General features: G+C 30.4%; 2 protein-coding genes across 2 annotated transcripts; both read right to left on the bottom strand.

Annotated features, from left to right (window-relative positions):
- Positions 1 to 1,235: 1,235 nt before the first annotated feature.
- Positions 1,236 to 1,736, bottom strand: LOC105134503 (auxin-induced protein X15-like). Its single transcript, XM_011038941.1, has one exon. It carries the CDS (start codon positions 1,679 to 1,681, stop codon positions 1,385 to 1,387), a length of 297 nt encoding a protein of 98 aa, XP_011037243.1. The 5' UTR covers positions 1,682 to 1,736; the 3' UTR covers positions 1,236 to 1,384.
- Positions 1,737 to 13,872: 12,136 nt separating this feature from the next.
- LOC105134502 (auxin-induced protein 15A) lies at positions 13,873 to 14,483 on the bottom strand. The gene has a single exon (XM_011038940.1). It carries the CDS (start codon positions 14,294 to 14,296, stop codon positions 13,988 to 13,990), a length of 309 nt encoding a protein of 102 aa, XP_011037242.1. The 5' UTR covers positions 14,297 to 14,483; the 3' UTR covers positions 13,873 to 13,987.
- Between the last annotated feature and the right edge of the window lie 2,961 nt (positions 14,484 to 17,444).

The raw sequence follows: 17,444 nt of genomic DNA, 5'->3' as shown, positions 1-17,444 counted from the left end.
ATAATTCAATTAAAAAGAGATGAATATAAAAGAGAAGATATAAAAATAATTAAAAAAATATAAAGTATTCTCATGAATGAAAATATTTGATGTGATTCTCTCTTCTTATATTTAATTTTTTATTGAGTAAGTATTAGTAATTACAATCTAAACATCATAGATTATTGAAAATACAACATTGTACGTATTCCCTTGAAAACTGCTAGCTATTATAAACAATATTATAAAACCATACAAAAAGATGAGCTCTAATTAAGAACTAAACTTGTAATGAATATCATTCCCTCTTTGAGATTGGAGACAAATCAACTCGATTAGACAAATACTAATTTTCTAATTCCCTTCTCCAAACTAGTTCTAATTATAAGGCCCAGGTGAGGTATATCCTATGCCATATTGCCATATATATATATGTATATATATATATAGGGCAACGATTTTCAGTTGGCACGTGCAATGATTGACTGACAAATTGACAAACTCTCCTCTTCATGCATGTGCCATTTATTGGCACCTTAAATTGTTAAAAGCTTTCAATTCGCTTTTATTTATTGATCATAAATTAAATTACTTTGTGATTTGTTTGAAGAATATTAATCTAGCTAGGAACATCACAAGACTACACATGGGGAATTATGCTGCTGGCCACGAACAACACAAGGCCAATTCGATTGTTTAAGGTTCCATGCTGTCATGGTGGATTGAGAGAGGAAGATCGAAAATTAAGGAGGAATTAATTAGAAACATGAACCACCGAAGAATTTATCATCCACTAACTTGACGAGAAACGGAAACCCTTTACGTTACTACATGCATGTCGAAGATAGTGTTTTATACATGGCCAAGGATGATACAATTTTTTTATGTCCAAAAGGACGTCCAACGGATCCTTAAACTTTATACAATGAAAAGTAACTTACCTTCAATTCTTGATCTAATTAAATCCGATATATACCTTTACATAGAAATTTCAAGTCTTAATTATCCGATTAATAATGACCAATTGACATGTACAAAAACCTTAGTGTTTATCCATATTAAAATCTCCATGATGTACTTGCAAATTATATATATATATATATTGTGGACTTGGAGGAGCTTTGTCAATGGTTGCTGTTTTAATTTCCTTAAAAGTTTCGCTTAAATAAGTTTGAGTCCCCCCTCTAAACTTTAACAACAATTAAGCTAATGAAAACCTAATATTGGAAAAAAAGAGCCATAAAAATGAAGGAGGCTAACTAGGAACTTAATTTTCATTTATGCATAGACTAAATACTTCTATATATGCATAAATCAATACAACTATTCTACTAGAAAAATAAATACAGAAGATAAGCAAAGACAAAATTGTAAAAGATTAATGCTCTCTTCTTCGTTTTTTAATTCATGACGAGGCATGCAATCTAGAGGCAAGATTAATGAAGGCTTCTTCTCTGCAAGGAATCGTAAGACAACCCATTGGAGGATTGAAGCCAAACTCTTCCTCGGCTCGATTAAGCAAGTCTTGAAATGAAGGATGGCTCAAGTATGATATTGGTACCACAAACCTCTTCCTTTGCATTTCTCCAACATATATAGCCACATGTCCTTTCGGTACATCTGGCTGATTTCTACAGTGAAGAGATTTGCCTTTGATTATATGCTTGACATTGTGAATCATGGATGGTAGACGAATGCCCATTTTAATTTGATTTTGAGCTTGAAAAGGATGATTTGAGAATTTTTTCTTTAGTTGTGAAAGTCTTGTGGAATGAGAAGGCTGTTTTGAGTCTGTATTTATATGGTTTTTTTTGGGGGGTGGACTGCCATACCATTCCAGTGGAGAGGCAGTTGGGTGCATGTTCAGCGGATGTAGCTGTTTTGCTTTTTTGGGTATCATAGGAGGACCCATGAAATCAAAGGTTCACATGGCTTCGCTAAAGGTTTTAGGCTTTGTTTTTGTATTTTAAAAAATTATTCTTTTTATTTTTTTATATTAAATTAAGTTTTTAGTATTTTTAAATTGTTGTAGTATACTAATATTAAAAATAAATTTTAAAAAACTTAAAAAATATTATTTTAATATATTTCTAGCTAAAAAATCAACCATTAACAATAATAAATGAGTTTTAAATGCGTTGTAAAACACAGGGCCATACACAGGTAACTATGAGTCAATAGCAACATTTTCTAGTGGTAAAAAAAGATTGGCCAATGGATAAGTGTTTTGGTACCACCACATCGAAGATCCACAGCTTCTCCTCCTCAAGTTTTGTAGAGTTTACGCAGTATTTTCTATGTTGCCCTGAAAAATACAAGTGCTGGAAAAAAAGAGAGTAAAAAATACAAGCGTTTATTCTATCTTGGACTTCATCCTTGCGTGATTATTCTTTAAGACCAATCGAATGTACATGGATTCTCGGATAGAATGAAATGGAATTAGCCCATGACTGTTAACAAATTAAAAGGGCCTCCATTTTTAGTAAAAAACAACGTTATCATTTTTTTTAATTGAAACAATATATTTTGGTTTAAAAATATTTCAGCATGTTATTTTGGAATTAATCTGATTATAATTATAAAATTAAGATAACTATAAAAAAATAAATTACATTAAATTATAAAATCTAATATTAAATAATAAATCAAATATTAAAAATAAAATAAAAAATAATTTGACCGAAACGAAACAACCAGAATAGAACTAGAATATCATGGGTGGAAATTGAATGAAATTTCTAGAACGGGTTGAGATACTGACTGAGATGAACTCTGTCTTTGTTTGTTTTATATTTTAAACTAAAATAAAATATACTGGTCATTCTAGGGGAACAAAACAAAATTTGATGATTGAAACATATATATATATATATATAACTTGGTGGACAAAGTCAATTCGGACAAGGCTTAGTCTGAGTTAAAAGCAGAACGCTTGGTATGCCCTTCAAAAGTGGAATTTCCACCCAGTGCTGCAATGGTTATTCTACAAGTAGTTCATCAAAGACTTGTCATGATTCACTTGAGGTAACTTTGGGAAAAGGAAATTAAATAAAGAAGTATATCTTCTTATGTGGTTGCTCAATCAATGCCGCTTGATATGAATCAAATTGAAGCTGCGCGTTTGTGCCAGTTTTCTGGGGCAATCATTCATAGCCACATGCGTTGGACTTGGGAGACTGATTGATCACTCTGACAAGCCAGTTCTAATTATATTTCATTATTGGTTCAGTTATCTGGATTCTGGGTACATTTTTTTTTTTGGGTTACAAGATTTGCTTCATTTTTATAGTTTCTGGTGAAAAACGAGACTCAGGGTAAGCATATGTGCACCCGAGATGGCCTGAGAAGGAATGGCCGAGATAATGAACAACAATATGACAAAAGAGCTAGAAAGAAAGAAGAGAAAACCATGAGTTTGATGATCATTTCTTGGATCTAGCAGCCAATCAATTGACCCACACTGACATCAAGAACATGCCCTAATGAAAAAGGCTATATATAGAAAGATTTCCTTTTTACTACCTTTAGATATCTTACCAATGGACCCTACGTATCCAAGTTATCTTCTTGGTATTCTAGAGTCATCCAGTTTCTGTAGTGCAAGGACAAAGCACAAGTTGCTACACCATAGCAATTTCGTCACTCCATGTATTTCCTATATTGATTTGATGTTTTTTTTTAATTTCTGGAACAAAATTTAATGTTTCTTGAAGCTAGAAAGGTCACTAGAGAAAGCATATGTAGTTCTAACATTGAAAAACAGTGGTGTTGAGCTAGTTATGTTTTTCAGCCTACCAACATTTTCTTAACTACTAGAACAAAATCATCATGGCTATTCGATTGAAAGAGATGTTTCTTCATGTAAAGATACGATTGGAAGAAGTTCTACGTACATCGGATCATCATCAACATACAAAATCAACAAGGCTGGACGTGCCAAAAGGCAATTTTGCAATTTATGTTGGAGAGGAAGAGAAGAAAAGGAAGCGATTTGTGATTCCAATTTCCTACTTGAAGCATCCTTTGTTTCAAAACTTGTTTAAGTCAAGCTGAAGAAGAGTTTGGTTTTGATAATCAAATGGGTAGCCTTACAATTCCATGTGCCGAAGATGAGTTCATTGTTCTTACTTCTCACTTAATATATGTTTGATTTTCAGCCAGCAATCCAGCCATGTTTATATTTTGAATGGCTTCTAGATAGTTATGCATAAAATGACAGAATATGCCAATAATTTTCCTATTTTATATTTTTATTAGAGGAATAATTTATTTTGAGATTTTCTCACCCTTTTTTTATTGGTACCCTACGTGGATGATTTTTTTCTTCTTCTAGATTTTACAATCAGGTGGTATTTCCATATTTTTTTTCACTCTTTTTTTAATTTGATGAAAGACAAGCTAGGGATTGGTTGGCACTAGTTTTATATATATATATATATAAAGAGAGAGAGAGAGAGGAATGAGATTACGAGGCTCAGGTAATATTTTGTGTTACTGATAACAATTGTTTTTTAAAAATATTTTTTTATTTAAAAATATATTAATTTTTTTAAAATATGTGTTTTAACATCATTATATAAAAGAATTTAAAAATACAAAAAAAATTAATTTAAAAAAATCATTTTTTTTAAAGCACGCCCACATCACCTACATCACGTGAACAAACAAAACTTTATTTCCATGTTGCTAAGGACCGGACCAAATTGTGACCAGTATTTTGGGCCATCTTTTTAATGAAAGATGTGTCTATAATCTGGGTTACTGTTTTGTTCAAATAACTTCATGTTTGAGTTAGGGTGGCTCGTGCTCCTCCTTAAACTATAGTAAACAAAATAGATTGGTGACTTATGCTATGCTATAAGCGATCATATTTTTTTTAATATAATTTTTTTAATGTATAAAAGGGTGCTCAAATAACGATAATAACTTTAAGGAATTAAGAAAAATTTGATACTTGAGTCAGTGGCATGTATTTCAAAAATTTGATTTAAACTATAGGCAACAATAGAAGAATGACCATAATTTTTTTTTCCAAAAATTAACTAAAACAAAAGAGCTATCAATATCATATCTAAAAGGAGAAGAAACAAAATCATTGGAGATTCATTGCCACTCAATTGTGGACAATATCACATATCACAAAAAGAGTTTGTTGAAGACAATTCAAACTCCACTACAAAGTTTAGATGACAACATGAGAAGTAGTTGCATGGACCACTAGAGTAATGTCATTGAAAAGCAAACAAAAAAAAAATATGAAGTGAGCACTTGACTATATTCAATCAACCAATTCTATTTAATTTATGAATAAAATTTGTTTTAAAAAGAACAATGAATAAAAACATATGAGATGACCCAATTAAATAAAAAAACAAAGGTCATAAAAATCAAGAAAAAAACACCCATTGCCCAATCTTCAAACAAAGGTCATAAAAATCAAGAAAAAAAACCCATTGCCCAATCTTTAACTAAATAAATATTGAAGCATGAAATTGGAAAAAAAATATTAGCTTAAAAAAAGATAAAAAAATCAAAGAAATCCTCGGCAAGTCTCCTAAAGCTGAGTCAATTCCCAAAGTTTGCAACTTGTAAAATCCTAAACTTAACTAAGAAATTCAAATTTAAAACAATTAAATATTGAAGAATAAACTTAGGTAAAGAAATACCAATCTAGAAAAAATTGCAAAGAAAAAAAACTACAATAAAAAGAATAAGGATAAAATCCAATAGAAACAAAATTGATGGAGAGTGTAATGGAAAAAAATTCAATTTTAAAAATTATCTTAGATTATTAAATAAATAGTAATTAAAAAAATAAAAACCAAATTTGATAAAGTGAAAAATTGAATGAGGATGAATTAGAAACAAAAGTTCTATTTCATAAATTATTTCAAATAAATAAATAATAACCAAAAGAACATGGACTAAATAAAAAAATAAAAGGAAGCTTAGGGTTGACTTGAAAATTTAGGGGGCAAGAAGCAAATACCAAAGAAGAGAGAGAGAATAAATAAATAAATAAATAATTATCGATGCAAAACCAAAGTTCTTCGTTACACACGCCATATTCTCATGTAGAAGACGTCGAGATGAAGCAAAAGCGACCCCTAGAATAACTTTTTTGGCCTTTGAAATTAGTTGCATGCCCAGTTTAAATATGACAAAGTGGCTAACATGTATTCGACACACATCAATAATTTATTTATATTTCTTTTTATTTATTAAAGTACAAAAGCCCAACACAATAATAACAAAAAACCAGTTGCTCAATAGCATAAATATCCAATATCCTATAACCCCAGGCTTACGAATATAAACTCCAAGGGCAATTAAATCTTTTTCCTATGCTTATACAAATAAAAAGACAAAAAAAACCCTAGCTTTGATTCAATTATTTCATAATTCTAAGGGTAATTTAATTATTTTATTGTGCACAACCAAATAAAAATAAAAAAACCTCTACATTACAACCCAACAATTTATTTCTTTTAAGGAACCAATGTAATTTTACTATGCAAAAAAAAAGGAAGGTAAATACCCACTTTGTCCATGATCAATTGTAAAATGATCCCATTACAAAAACAGTCCTACCCCCAAAAACTTGCCTTAACTTTATTGTTTTTGCAAGGGCAATACAATAAATATAATGTTCCCGTCCACAATGCATTATGTTTAGAGGCATAGTGAATTCACCACCCACTTTAGGTTTGGTTTTTTTTATTTTTTATTTTTTGAAAAAACCACATTGGCTACAAAGATTTTAGGGAGACTGTCAATAAGAAAGTAAAAGTCTATCCGGATTCATTTTGTTCATTAACCATTGATGGTAATCATTTTGATGAACTTGAATATAAGTACATTTTCACTTTAATTAAGAGGGTATTATTTCACACAATCTCAACTTCTGTTTTTATTTTTATGTGTTTTCAAATGTGTTTTAGCTTGAAAAAAATATTAAATTTAGTTTTTTTAGTATTTTTTTGATTATTTTAATGTACATATATTACAAATAAAAAATTAATCTTTTTAATATATTTTCAAATAGTTTAATTCCTGACTAATTTGACTTGCAAAGAGAGTCTAGTATAGATATCTAGACTATATTTATTGCTAACTTCAACTAGAAACGTGTTTGACTAATAAGATTTGATAATTATAGAAGATAAATTATTATTATAATAATCATAAATACGTTCTATAGTAAAAATATGAAAAAAGAAATCAGTTAAATTTCACCAAATGGCGTGTCATAAGCCAAAATAGTTACATATAATTGAAAAAAAGAAGTGAGAGCTAGCTAGATGCCGAATTTCTGAAGTTGTAGCTTGAAGAAAAGTAAAGAAAGATAGCCGTGGCTACAGGGGCGGAAACAGGGGGAGGCTGGCAGGCCCCGGCCCCTGCAAGGAAAATTTTTTTCCAGTCTTCTTTAAATTTATTCTCAGTATTTTTATAAAACACTGCATAAACAACATTTTGGCCCCTCTTGATTTTATATTTTGATTCCGCCCTGCGTGGCTAGCTACGTGATTCTCTTTTTTCGTATAAATATTTCAGCTGTGCAGCCCCTTCTATTAATTAATTGATCAAATGGAATATTTCTAATATACAGGTTGAAATTGCCTTTAGCTGGTTATTTATCGGTGCTGTTAGCCTCATTTATGACACTGTTAACATTTTATTCTTTTATATATGATCTGTTCTTATCTCAAGCAAGAATAAAAGGATATTCCCCAGAAAAAAGAGGACAGAAGAACAACCGCTATTTTGGAATAGCACTGATAATGATTTGTTTTGGAACACTTCCATCAAGTCTGGAGAGGAAATGAGACGAGGATTCGATACATGGAATCCTATGTTATTGCCTCATGACTTGACCCGTAGTGTTGGAGTGGCTAGAGCCACTTGATCTGTAATGCAATGCCTCGCCAGTGGCCATGGACTCATTAGGGATATGAATCATGGGGCTCCCGTGGCTCAGGGAAGAAGAGAAAAAACCCTACGCATAAGGGATATTCTGTTTGCTAGGCCAAAACAAAGGTTATGCTAGTTGAAGTTCTCTTACTGAAATGGAGCTTCAATAAGAAACAAGTAGTGTGGGGACATGATTTGCCATCTGCTGAAAGAATAGGAATATGGTTTTATCGAAATAACTTCAGTAAAGAATATCATATATTGGAAGATGGTGACATTCTATTTGCCAGATAATATATATGACTGATTGATTCTAATTTAACGGTAAAGAGAAATTAAAATATTATATGGTGGTGACTTGAGATCCCCCTTTTGTTTATACCAAGGGGTAATCAGGTTATTTGTTTAATTTTGTGTTTGATATTATAGTGTAATGTATTTTTTTTTTAATTTTTTGAATTAAAAAATTATTAAAATGATTATATATATATATATATATTAAATTTTTAATAACAATACATTAAAACTATTGAAAAATACTTAAAAAATAAATGTAATATTGTCTCACATAAAAAACAATTTAAAAAGCATTTTTAAAAATAAAAGCAACCATAATAACAAACCATCACTAAAGTGGTGTTTGACATCGGAGATAAAATGCTATTTTCCTCAACTTTGAATTTTTTTACTTAAAATTATTGATTTTTTTTATATGCTAATATTAAAAATAAAAATTTAAAAATATTATTATTTTCTCTTTCATTTTTTTATTTAAAAATGCATACTAAATTATCAGTTTTTTTATTATCTCCGAACAATTATTACTAATAAATAAATAAATTATTTTCTCTCTATTCTAATAATTTTTAACTCTTTCATTTATAAACACATCGAACATCCTTAAAAATCAGCTTTTATATATTTAATTAATATTGCTTTTGTAATAATTTATTCTTAATTTTTTAATTTCATATCAAACCACTACCTCAAAATTATTGAATTCTATATATATATATATATAGAATGTTGGATTAAATCCTACTTTAAAATTATGTTCTAATACTAATAATAATAATGCATGTGAACTCTTAGAATTTTTTCTATATATATATATATAGAATGTTGGATTAAATCCTACTTTAAAATTATGTTCTAATACTAATAATAATAATGCATGTGAACTCTTAGAATTTTTTCTATATATATATATATAGAATGTGGGATTAAATCCTACTTTAAAATTATGTTTTAATACTAATACTAATAATAATAATAATAATGAATGTGAACTCTTAGAATTTTTTCTTTTTAGATGGACTTGAAGTATAACTTTATTCCTAAGAGAATATGATGGATTCCATATCCATATCCCTGTGGCTAGTCCTCCATCCAAATAGGTCTGCTGGTTTTACAAATTGTATGAGCAGGGGAACAAGCATATAATATTTTATGAACTGGTAGGCCCATGATAATACAGCTCAACGTATACATGGAAAATCTATTAGAGATGGATCATATCCAACGCGGAACTGTGTATTCCTCAAGAACATGTCCTTAAAGTACTGATCCCACATCAACAGTACTGTTTGCACCATTTAATTATCAATTTTTTTTTTTTTTGAGCAGCTAGCTTGGTGTAACCTCGCCCCTATATAAGCACATATTCCATACGCGCATAACCATTCAGTGCACAAGCTTCTCCGTTTACGTCTCTTCAAATCTTCTTAGCACAGCGATCATCTTTCCCCACCAAACACACTTTACAATTGCTTTAGCACTCATAGAAGTAATGGGTATTCGCTTGTTTATTGCTAAGCAGATCGTGAGGCGTATTCTTTTTTCTCCAGAAACATCCGGTATAGTGCCGAAAGGCCATTTTGTGGTGTATGTTGGAGAAACTCTAAAGAGATTTGTTGTTCCCATCTCCTGCTTGAAGAACCCTTCATTCCAAAAGTTGCTTAGTCACGTTGAAGAAGAGTACGGCTTTAATCATCCACTGGGGGGTCTCACCATTCCATGCAGTGAAGAAGTCTTCACCAGTCTCACAGCTTGCGATTAATTTTTGGGCCTAAAAGAAATCTCATTGGTTGGTGCTATTGATCTTAAATATGTATACATCTTTTTACAAAAACAATATAAGTTGATTAATTCTTTTATTCATGGTGTATACCTTTTCCCTTAATTCTTTGACACTTTGGTCCATCCTTCAAATAAATATAGAAGAAAGAACATTAATTAGGATGATGCCAGCTTATGTAGCTATTATATTATATAGAAAAAATTATGTTTATTTTTCACAGACATATCTTATAAAACCTAGGAAAGATATAATTTAAAATGTGATCATACATATCAACGATATTAATTAGGTGAAATAATTAAAAGACCGCCCAAAATACATGATAAATCTGAACTTATAATAAATTGTATAGGAAGATCAAAATTTCATTTTTTGTTCCTAATAAATCCAACGGTTGGTTTGGTAAGAATTGATCAAAATACATGGAAAAACATGGGATAGTTCTCCTCCTCCTTACGATCAAACCAAGGTATATATGGATATAAATAGTCCCCCTCCCCCTTTATTAGAGCCTGTTTGTCTCTTCGAGTGCATTTGTTATGTTTTTTTTTTTAATACAGTAATATATTTGTTTGGTAATTAATAAAATGTTATTTACTATTTATGAAACCTATCATAATTTACGTTTAAAATGCAGCGTCACTGAAAATAGCTCGAAACTGCTTCTTCTCTTTTCCATATAGTAGAGAGTGAATTGCTAGAGAAGAATGTTTATTGCTAGAGATGAGGTCGTGAGGCGATGATGCCCGTTCAGCTAGTTAGGTTACCGAGATCTGTTGTGAGGGAAAGCAAAAATTCCCTTGATGATTGTTGGAGTTCCGAAGGAAAGCAAAAATCCCTTTCCTTTGTCTTGCTCTTTATTTCTTTTCTTTTTTTTTTTATCGATAAATATAATATATCACCAACAAAAAAAATTATATGTAATTTCATCGATAATTTATTTTTATCCGTCAGTATTTCCTTTGATAAATTCAACATGTAACTATCAAACAAACCGTTTGTATTTTAGCTATAAGTGAGTAAATAGTGGCAATAGCATTTGCAATAATTCTTTTCCAACTCACTAAAATATACAAAATGACTTAGTTTGTTGGTAACCCCGTCAATAATAATTTAAGAATATTTTCTTATAAAAAATCTATTCAACAGAAGTAGAAAATCATTAAAATAATATAAAAATCAAATTTAGTCTAGAATTGAGACAGTAGAGGAGGATGAGGTGGGTCTTTATCGGGATCATAAAGCCAATAAGAAGAAGCATATATACCACTCATCTGTGATCTCATCTCCATTACCAATTAGAGACATTCGACCACCTCAACATTGAGTCGTTCACAATTAGCATCAAGATATGTCGTTCGAGCTTGAACTCATTGGTCTAAAATCTTTTCGAACTTTAAAGTTTGAGTGCTCAATTGATTGTGAGAATTCAATAGTTGAAAAACTACAAGCCATCCGCAAGTCCTTGGATGTAGTGTTAGAAAGACAATACACCTAATTTCAAAATCGGATCCATTAGACAATCCTATCTCCAACTACCAATCTAAATTGAAATTTGAATGGGTAGAGGGATCATTCCCGTATCTTTTCTTCAACCAGGTGTTACATGTATTTTGAATAAAAAAAAGGGTTAGCAAATTTAAAAAAACAATAACTTCAGAAAAAAATGATTGAAAACCAACAAACCACAAAATACTTAGCTCAGTTATTCACGAGTTGTTGCATTTTTTTTTTTATGATCATTACTCTGCATATACTTAACAATAACTTCAGAAAAAAATGATTGAAAACCAATAAACCACAAAATACTTAGCTCAGTTATTTACGAGTTGTTGCATTTCTTTTTGATGATCATTACTCTGCATATACTTATCATATTTAATTAGCTTAGCTATAATATATCATGACTTTGCCCTTTTATATTTTCCATGAAGTTGATTGCATTGCTTAACATATTTAATTATTGTATTGCGTATGCATCAAACAAATGCAAAATATTGGAATGGTGAGATTAGACGTAATCTCATAATGTTATGTGTTGGATTGGATAAAATTCAAGACGTGTGAATATCTTATGATTTTATGATTATGATGGACACATTAATTAGTTGATGTGTTGTTAATAACTTGGTATTAATTAATAAGGAAAACTTAGAAAAAATAATTTTTCCCAATTTTTCTTGTGTTCAAAGCTAATGAAAGATGTCAAATGCTTAGAATTTTACTAGGTGTTATGATATTTTTATAAAAATTTTATTTGTTTTCAATTTCATCATTAAATCTAAATTTATCAAATATTATATTCTTTAATTTGGTCCATATTCTTTGGATTTCTAATTTTTTGCTTTGGTCCTTTTGTAAAATTTTTAGTGATTTTCAATTTCATCCTTCAATTCAAATTGATGATATTATATTTTTTTATTTTGGTTATTATTATTTTGATTTTTAATTTTTTCTTAGTCTTTTTATAAAAGTTATTATTCTTTTCAATTATATATATCAATTTTGACTCCTTATTCTTTTGATTTTTTTCTTTTGCTAAATTAATTTTTCTTTTTAATTTCACCTCTCAATCAAATATAAAATTTATTTTATTTATTAATTTTGATCCTCATTCTTTTTAATTGCTATTTTCTTGAATTCTTTTATATAATTATTTTTTTCAATTTTATATTTTAATATTTGATTAATTGAGAATTAGACTTTGTAATTTTTCTAGAATATATATTTCAAATTTAATGACTAAGGTTATGAGTTGAAAACTAACTTAATTTTTTTTAAAAAAATTATAATTTTTGTTAATTTTTTTTATCAATTATATCAATTTAATAATCTAAATCATAAATTTTACTTGATATCTGAGGGTTATCTTAATTTTAATTAACACAGTTGTCCGTGATTTCCCCCCCCTTTTTTCACCCCATTTCATCATCTAAAGATCACTTTTTGCAATAAAAAATTAGCCTAGCTTCATTGCGAAGCGCATACACCAAGACAAGTAATTACTTTAGTTTAGCTGGCTCTACATGCGTGTACTTTTTCTCGCTTTCTTAAAACAAGATAGAAGCTAGTGACGGTTGATTGATTGATCATAAATTTACATGAGTGATTCGATAGAGAACTTGGGTGGACTAGGACGTATCAATTCCTAAAAGAATGTGGATCATTAATCCGTTCCTTAGTCCCTCTCAGCAATCAAGGTGTCTGCTACCATGCCGCGTCCGAGCAACTTCATCTGGGCCAACATAGTTTCGTAATTTTGAAATAGGAGGACATGATAGTTTGAAATGTCGAAGGTATCACACGAAAATACTAGGTAGATCTTATCCACATGTAGGATAATTCAAATGACATATGTACCTTCATGTTCTGCAACAGTGTCTTTACCAAATATTTTTTTTTTTTTAGATTAACGTGGGTGTCCGGGCCAGCTTGCGCGCACCACGACTAATCCCACGGGCCCTAAAGTTAACGACCATGTAAGCCTCCAGTGGCCATCATATGAGCAACCAAGGACTCGAACCTGAGATCACAGAGGGAGCAAACCCCTTAATCTCAAGTCTTTACCAAATATTATTCATAAATGAGTGATAGTTTTTGCCCTGTATACACACACCAATTTCATGTGGATAGCATTCCCCTATTCTTTTTTCTTTCTTTTTAAAGGAAATGGAACAATTCCATTCTAAAAGGCCAATTTCATAATATATATATATATATATATATATATATATATATTTTACCGCAAAAAAGCTGAAATGAAGTAATAACCTTTTGCCATTAAGGCGAATTAATGATCACTGCATTTGTAGCAAAGAAATTGATTGCAGTTTAAGTTTTATAACAAAGATCGTTGTTGTCCAAATTACAGAATATCTCCATGGAAATTAAGCACGCATTTACAAAAAAATTGAAGAGACAGACTTGTTGTCTCGAATTGCTTAAACTTACGTGGGGAAGAACGATGAATGAGCCAACAAAAACCATATATAGTAAGTGATTTTGTGGCTTTAACATTTATGAAGTTGTACTTAGAAACGAAGTGAGGCTAGCGAAGCACTCTTCACTGCAAGGTATTGTGAGACCACCCATTGGATGATCGAATCCAAACTCCTCCTCAGCTCGATTTAGCAAGCCTTTGAATAAAGGATGGTTCAAGTATGCTATTGGAATAATACATCTCTTTCTGTAGCCTTCTCCAACAATATAGACAGCAATGTGGCCTCTTGGAACATTAGAAGTGGCCAAAACACCAGCAATTTTTGCTGAAAGACTTCTTTGGAGTTTTTGTTTGGCATGGGTAATCCCCATCAATTGAACTCCCATTTTTGAACAGAGAAAGAAAAAGGCACAGACCCTTTTTTTTGTTATGTTTTTCTGTAACGGGTTGATTAACCAAAGGAAATATGCTCTAGAGAGTGTGAGAGACTAGAGGCTTCATGGGTTCGACATCTCTTGGTAACTACACACATATATATAGAGGGGAGGCTCAAACATTCCAAAAATAGTAAAAGGGCGAGAGGTTCATATATATATATATATATATATATGAAGGAATATTAAGAAACATAGCAGGTGAAGGGCTAGCTAAAGTTTCACATGGTCTGTTTTGTTCGTTGATAGAGACATAGCATGACCTTCCTTCTTTTAAGAACGAAAGAGATCCGCAACTTGGCAACACACACACACACATACATACACATACACAAAGTATTATGTTGTTAAATAACTAGGAAAGCAATGATGAATTTTTGAATCCTAGACATGTTTTTGGCTGCAAGGAGTCGTCTCGATAAAAAATCCAACAAGGAAATTCCTGTTGCTTATTCACTGAGTAATTGAAATTAGACCTATATGGTATTGTCATTTGGTCTTTTGCTAGAACAGCTAATGAACCAACTATTCCGCGTTATTGTGATTGACGTGAGGTCCCATCATCACTAAAAAAAACTAAATTACTATAGATTATAATAGTATAAAAACAAAATTATCCTTGATAAAAAAACTAGCTTAACATACAATTGAGGGTATTGTATTTTTGATAAGATATATTTGCTTCTAATAAAAAAATTGATTAGAGATAAAATAGTTTATTTGTTTTTACTATAATATAAATATTGATTTGCCCTTGAGGGCACAAATTTTTAACTTACGGGTGGGGGGACTCTTTTATCTAGGGCACAAATTTTTAACTTACGGGTGGGGACTCTTTTATCTTTTTTTTTTAATAAAATAAATAAACAGTAAAGTTACAACCATGTTTTTAGAAAAAAACATATATATTGAGGAGCTCCTCCATTTTTTTCTAAATAATAAAAATATAAAATTACCCTTCAATTTTTTTAAAAATAAAACTACATATAGAGATTTTTTGTCATTTTAATATGGTTTTGTTGTAGATATTAGATGGGGTCGAGTAATTTGGTGTGTATATTAAAAAATAGCTAATGCATGCTAGTAACATGCCAGCAAGTGGGTGCCACTCGCACCAATCGGGTGGTGTTCAACACTTCTTGCCACCCCAAGCATGGTGATGAGACACATGGCCGAGGTGGCATGCGAAGGAGCTTCGATCGGCGGGTTTTTCCTCCCTCTCTCTTTACTCTCTCTCCTCCTAGAAAACAGTGCTGCCCATTGCAAAAAAACAAGAAAGTCTGGTTATATATATGTTAAGTTAAATTATATCCTCATTCTTTTGATTGTAATATATTTGGCATTGAGTCATTTATTGAGTTATTTTCTTATTTAATTTCATCCCTTTAAAATTAATTTTTATATCAGATTTGGTCTTTATTTTTTCAATTATACTGTATTTAGTCTTGAATTATTTATTAGATTTTTTTTTTTCAAAATCATCCCTTTGCACTTGATATATTAGATTTAGTCTTTATTTTTTTTTTAATTGTGGTGTATTTAGATAGAATCCTTTTCTAAATTGATTTTTTTTTTAATTTCATCCTTTATGATTTTGTTTTATTTTATTTTTGTGTCAAATTTTGTTTTCTTTCTTTCTAAATCTATATTTTTTAAGTTACTTCCTTTTTAAATTTATTTTTTCAAGTTTATCCCCAATTATTTTAGTTGGTTATTAATTTTACTTTGTTATTTTTTCATATTAGACTTTTATGTTGTGATTCAATCTCATACTATATGTTATAAAATTCTAAAGCTTGGAGCGAGTTGACTTCAATCATTTTTCTTTTCTTTTTTTAAATTTCATCCACAGTCATCGTGTTTGTTGGTAATTGGTATTCTTTGTTTCTTTTTTGTTTTGTTTTGAATTATTTGTTAATTTGATTTTTTTTCAATTTTGCACTTCAATTCAAGATTTTTGCTTGTCCTCTCAATTTGTTTTTTTTTTTTCAAATGAGGCCCATATTCTCTTAATTGCTATTTCTTTATCTTTTATTTTTTTATTTGATATTTCAATTATTGGGATTTGGTCTCTCAGGTTTCTTTCATTATTTGTAAACCCTACCTAGAAGTAAATCAAGGACAATGATCAGGTCACGGGTCGAGTAGGTAGGTTGACTGAAGTTAACTTAAGCCAATCAACTTTTTTTATAAAAAAAATTAAAATAATATTATTTTGAAAAAAAGAAAGGAAATTAGTCAATGATTTTTAACTAGATTTTTCTTGGCTAACCAAAACATGGGTCAACTTAGATTTTTGACAATCTTACACTTGATCAATTCTCCCCCAATTTCTTTTGAGCCTCGGCCTAGTCATGGGTCAAACTGTTGGGTTAAACCAAGTTTTAAAATAGTTGCTTTCCAGATGCAACATTTCCAATATAGTTAGTACCTAGAGTTATGAGTTTGAAAAGTTTATACAAATTGATATTGTTTTCTTTCTTGATTCATCTTTTAAGGTTGTTCATTTTAAAAAAGGAGATTCGTTTATCTAGGTGGTGGCCTAGGTTTCTTTTGAAGTCATTTTTTTATCCTCTTTTTTATTTGATCATTTAAAATTTAATTCTTTTTAAAATTAATTTTGTTCCCCCCCTATTTTGCCTTCTATTTGATAACCTGTCTGTGATCCTACTCGTAGGTATTAACAACCTCATTTGGTTTTGCTAGTACTTTATGTCGCACGTGTGCGGCGTCACGACGATCATCCACCATCCATTTCTTTGATGGGATGTGGTGTATTTCTAGCAAGATATGAAGAGACAAGGAATTCTTGTCTCTTATCAGTGAAAACATTGAATGGGAGTCGCCACCTAGTATTCTGGTAACTAGGAACCCTAACTGGTCTTTAGAGATCGGGTACGAAGACTGGTTGCGTAAAGGGAAGGTATTAGCACCCCGACTATGCCCTACCTAAGGTAGGCTGCATTGTTTTGTCTGATAAAATATGAAATCATGTTGTGGTATCTAATTATATGTGTATCTAAAACCAAAGAAACTTTTAAAATCAAGAATACGTGTTACGTATAACCTCATAATCCCTGATACTAAACAAAACAAAAAA

The sequence above is a fragment of the Populus euphratica genome, unplaced genomic scaffold (genome assembly GCF_000495115.2).
Source record: "Populus euphratica unplaced genomic scaffold, PopEup_1.0 scaffold104.1, whole genome shotgun sequence".
NCBI lineage: Eukaryota > Viridiplantae > Streptophyta > Magnoliopsida > Malpighiales > Salicaceae > Populus > Populus euphratica.
The sequence above is the reverse complement of the archived record's forward strand: the minus strand, read 5'-3'. Positions and strand labels throughout refer to the sequence as shown.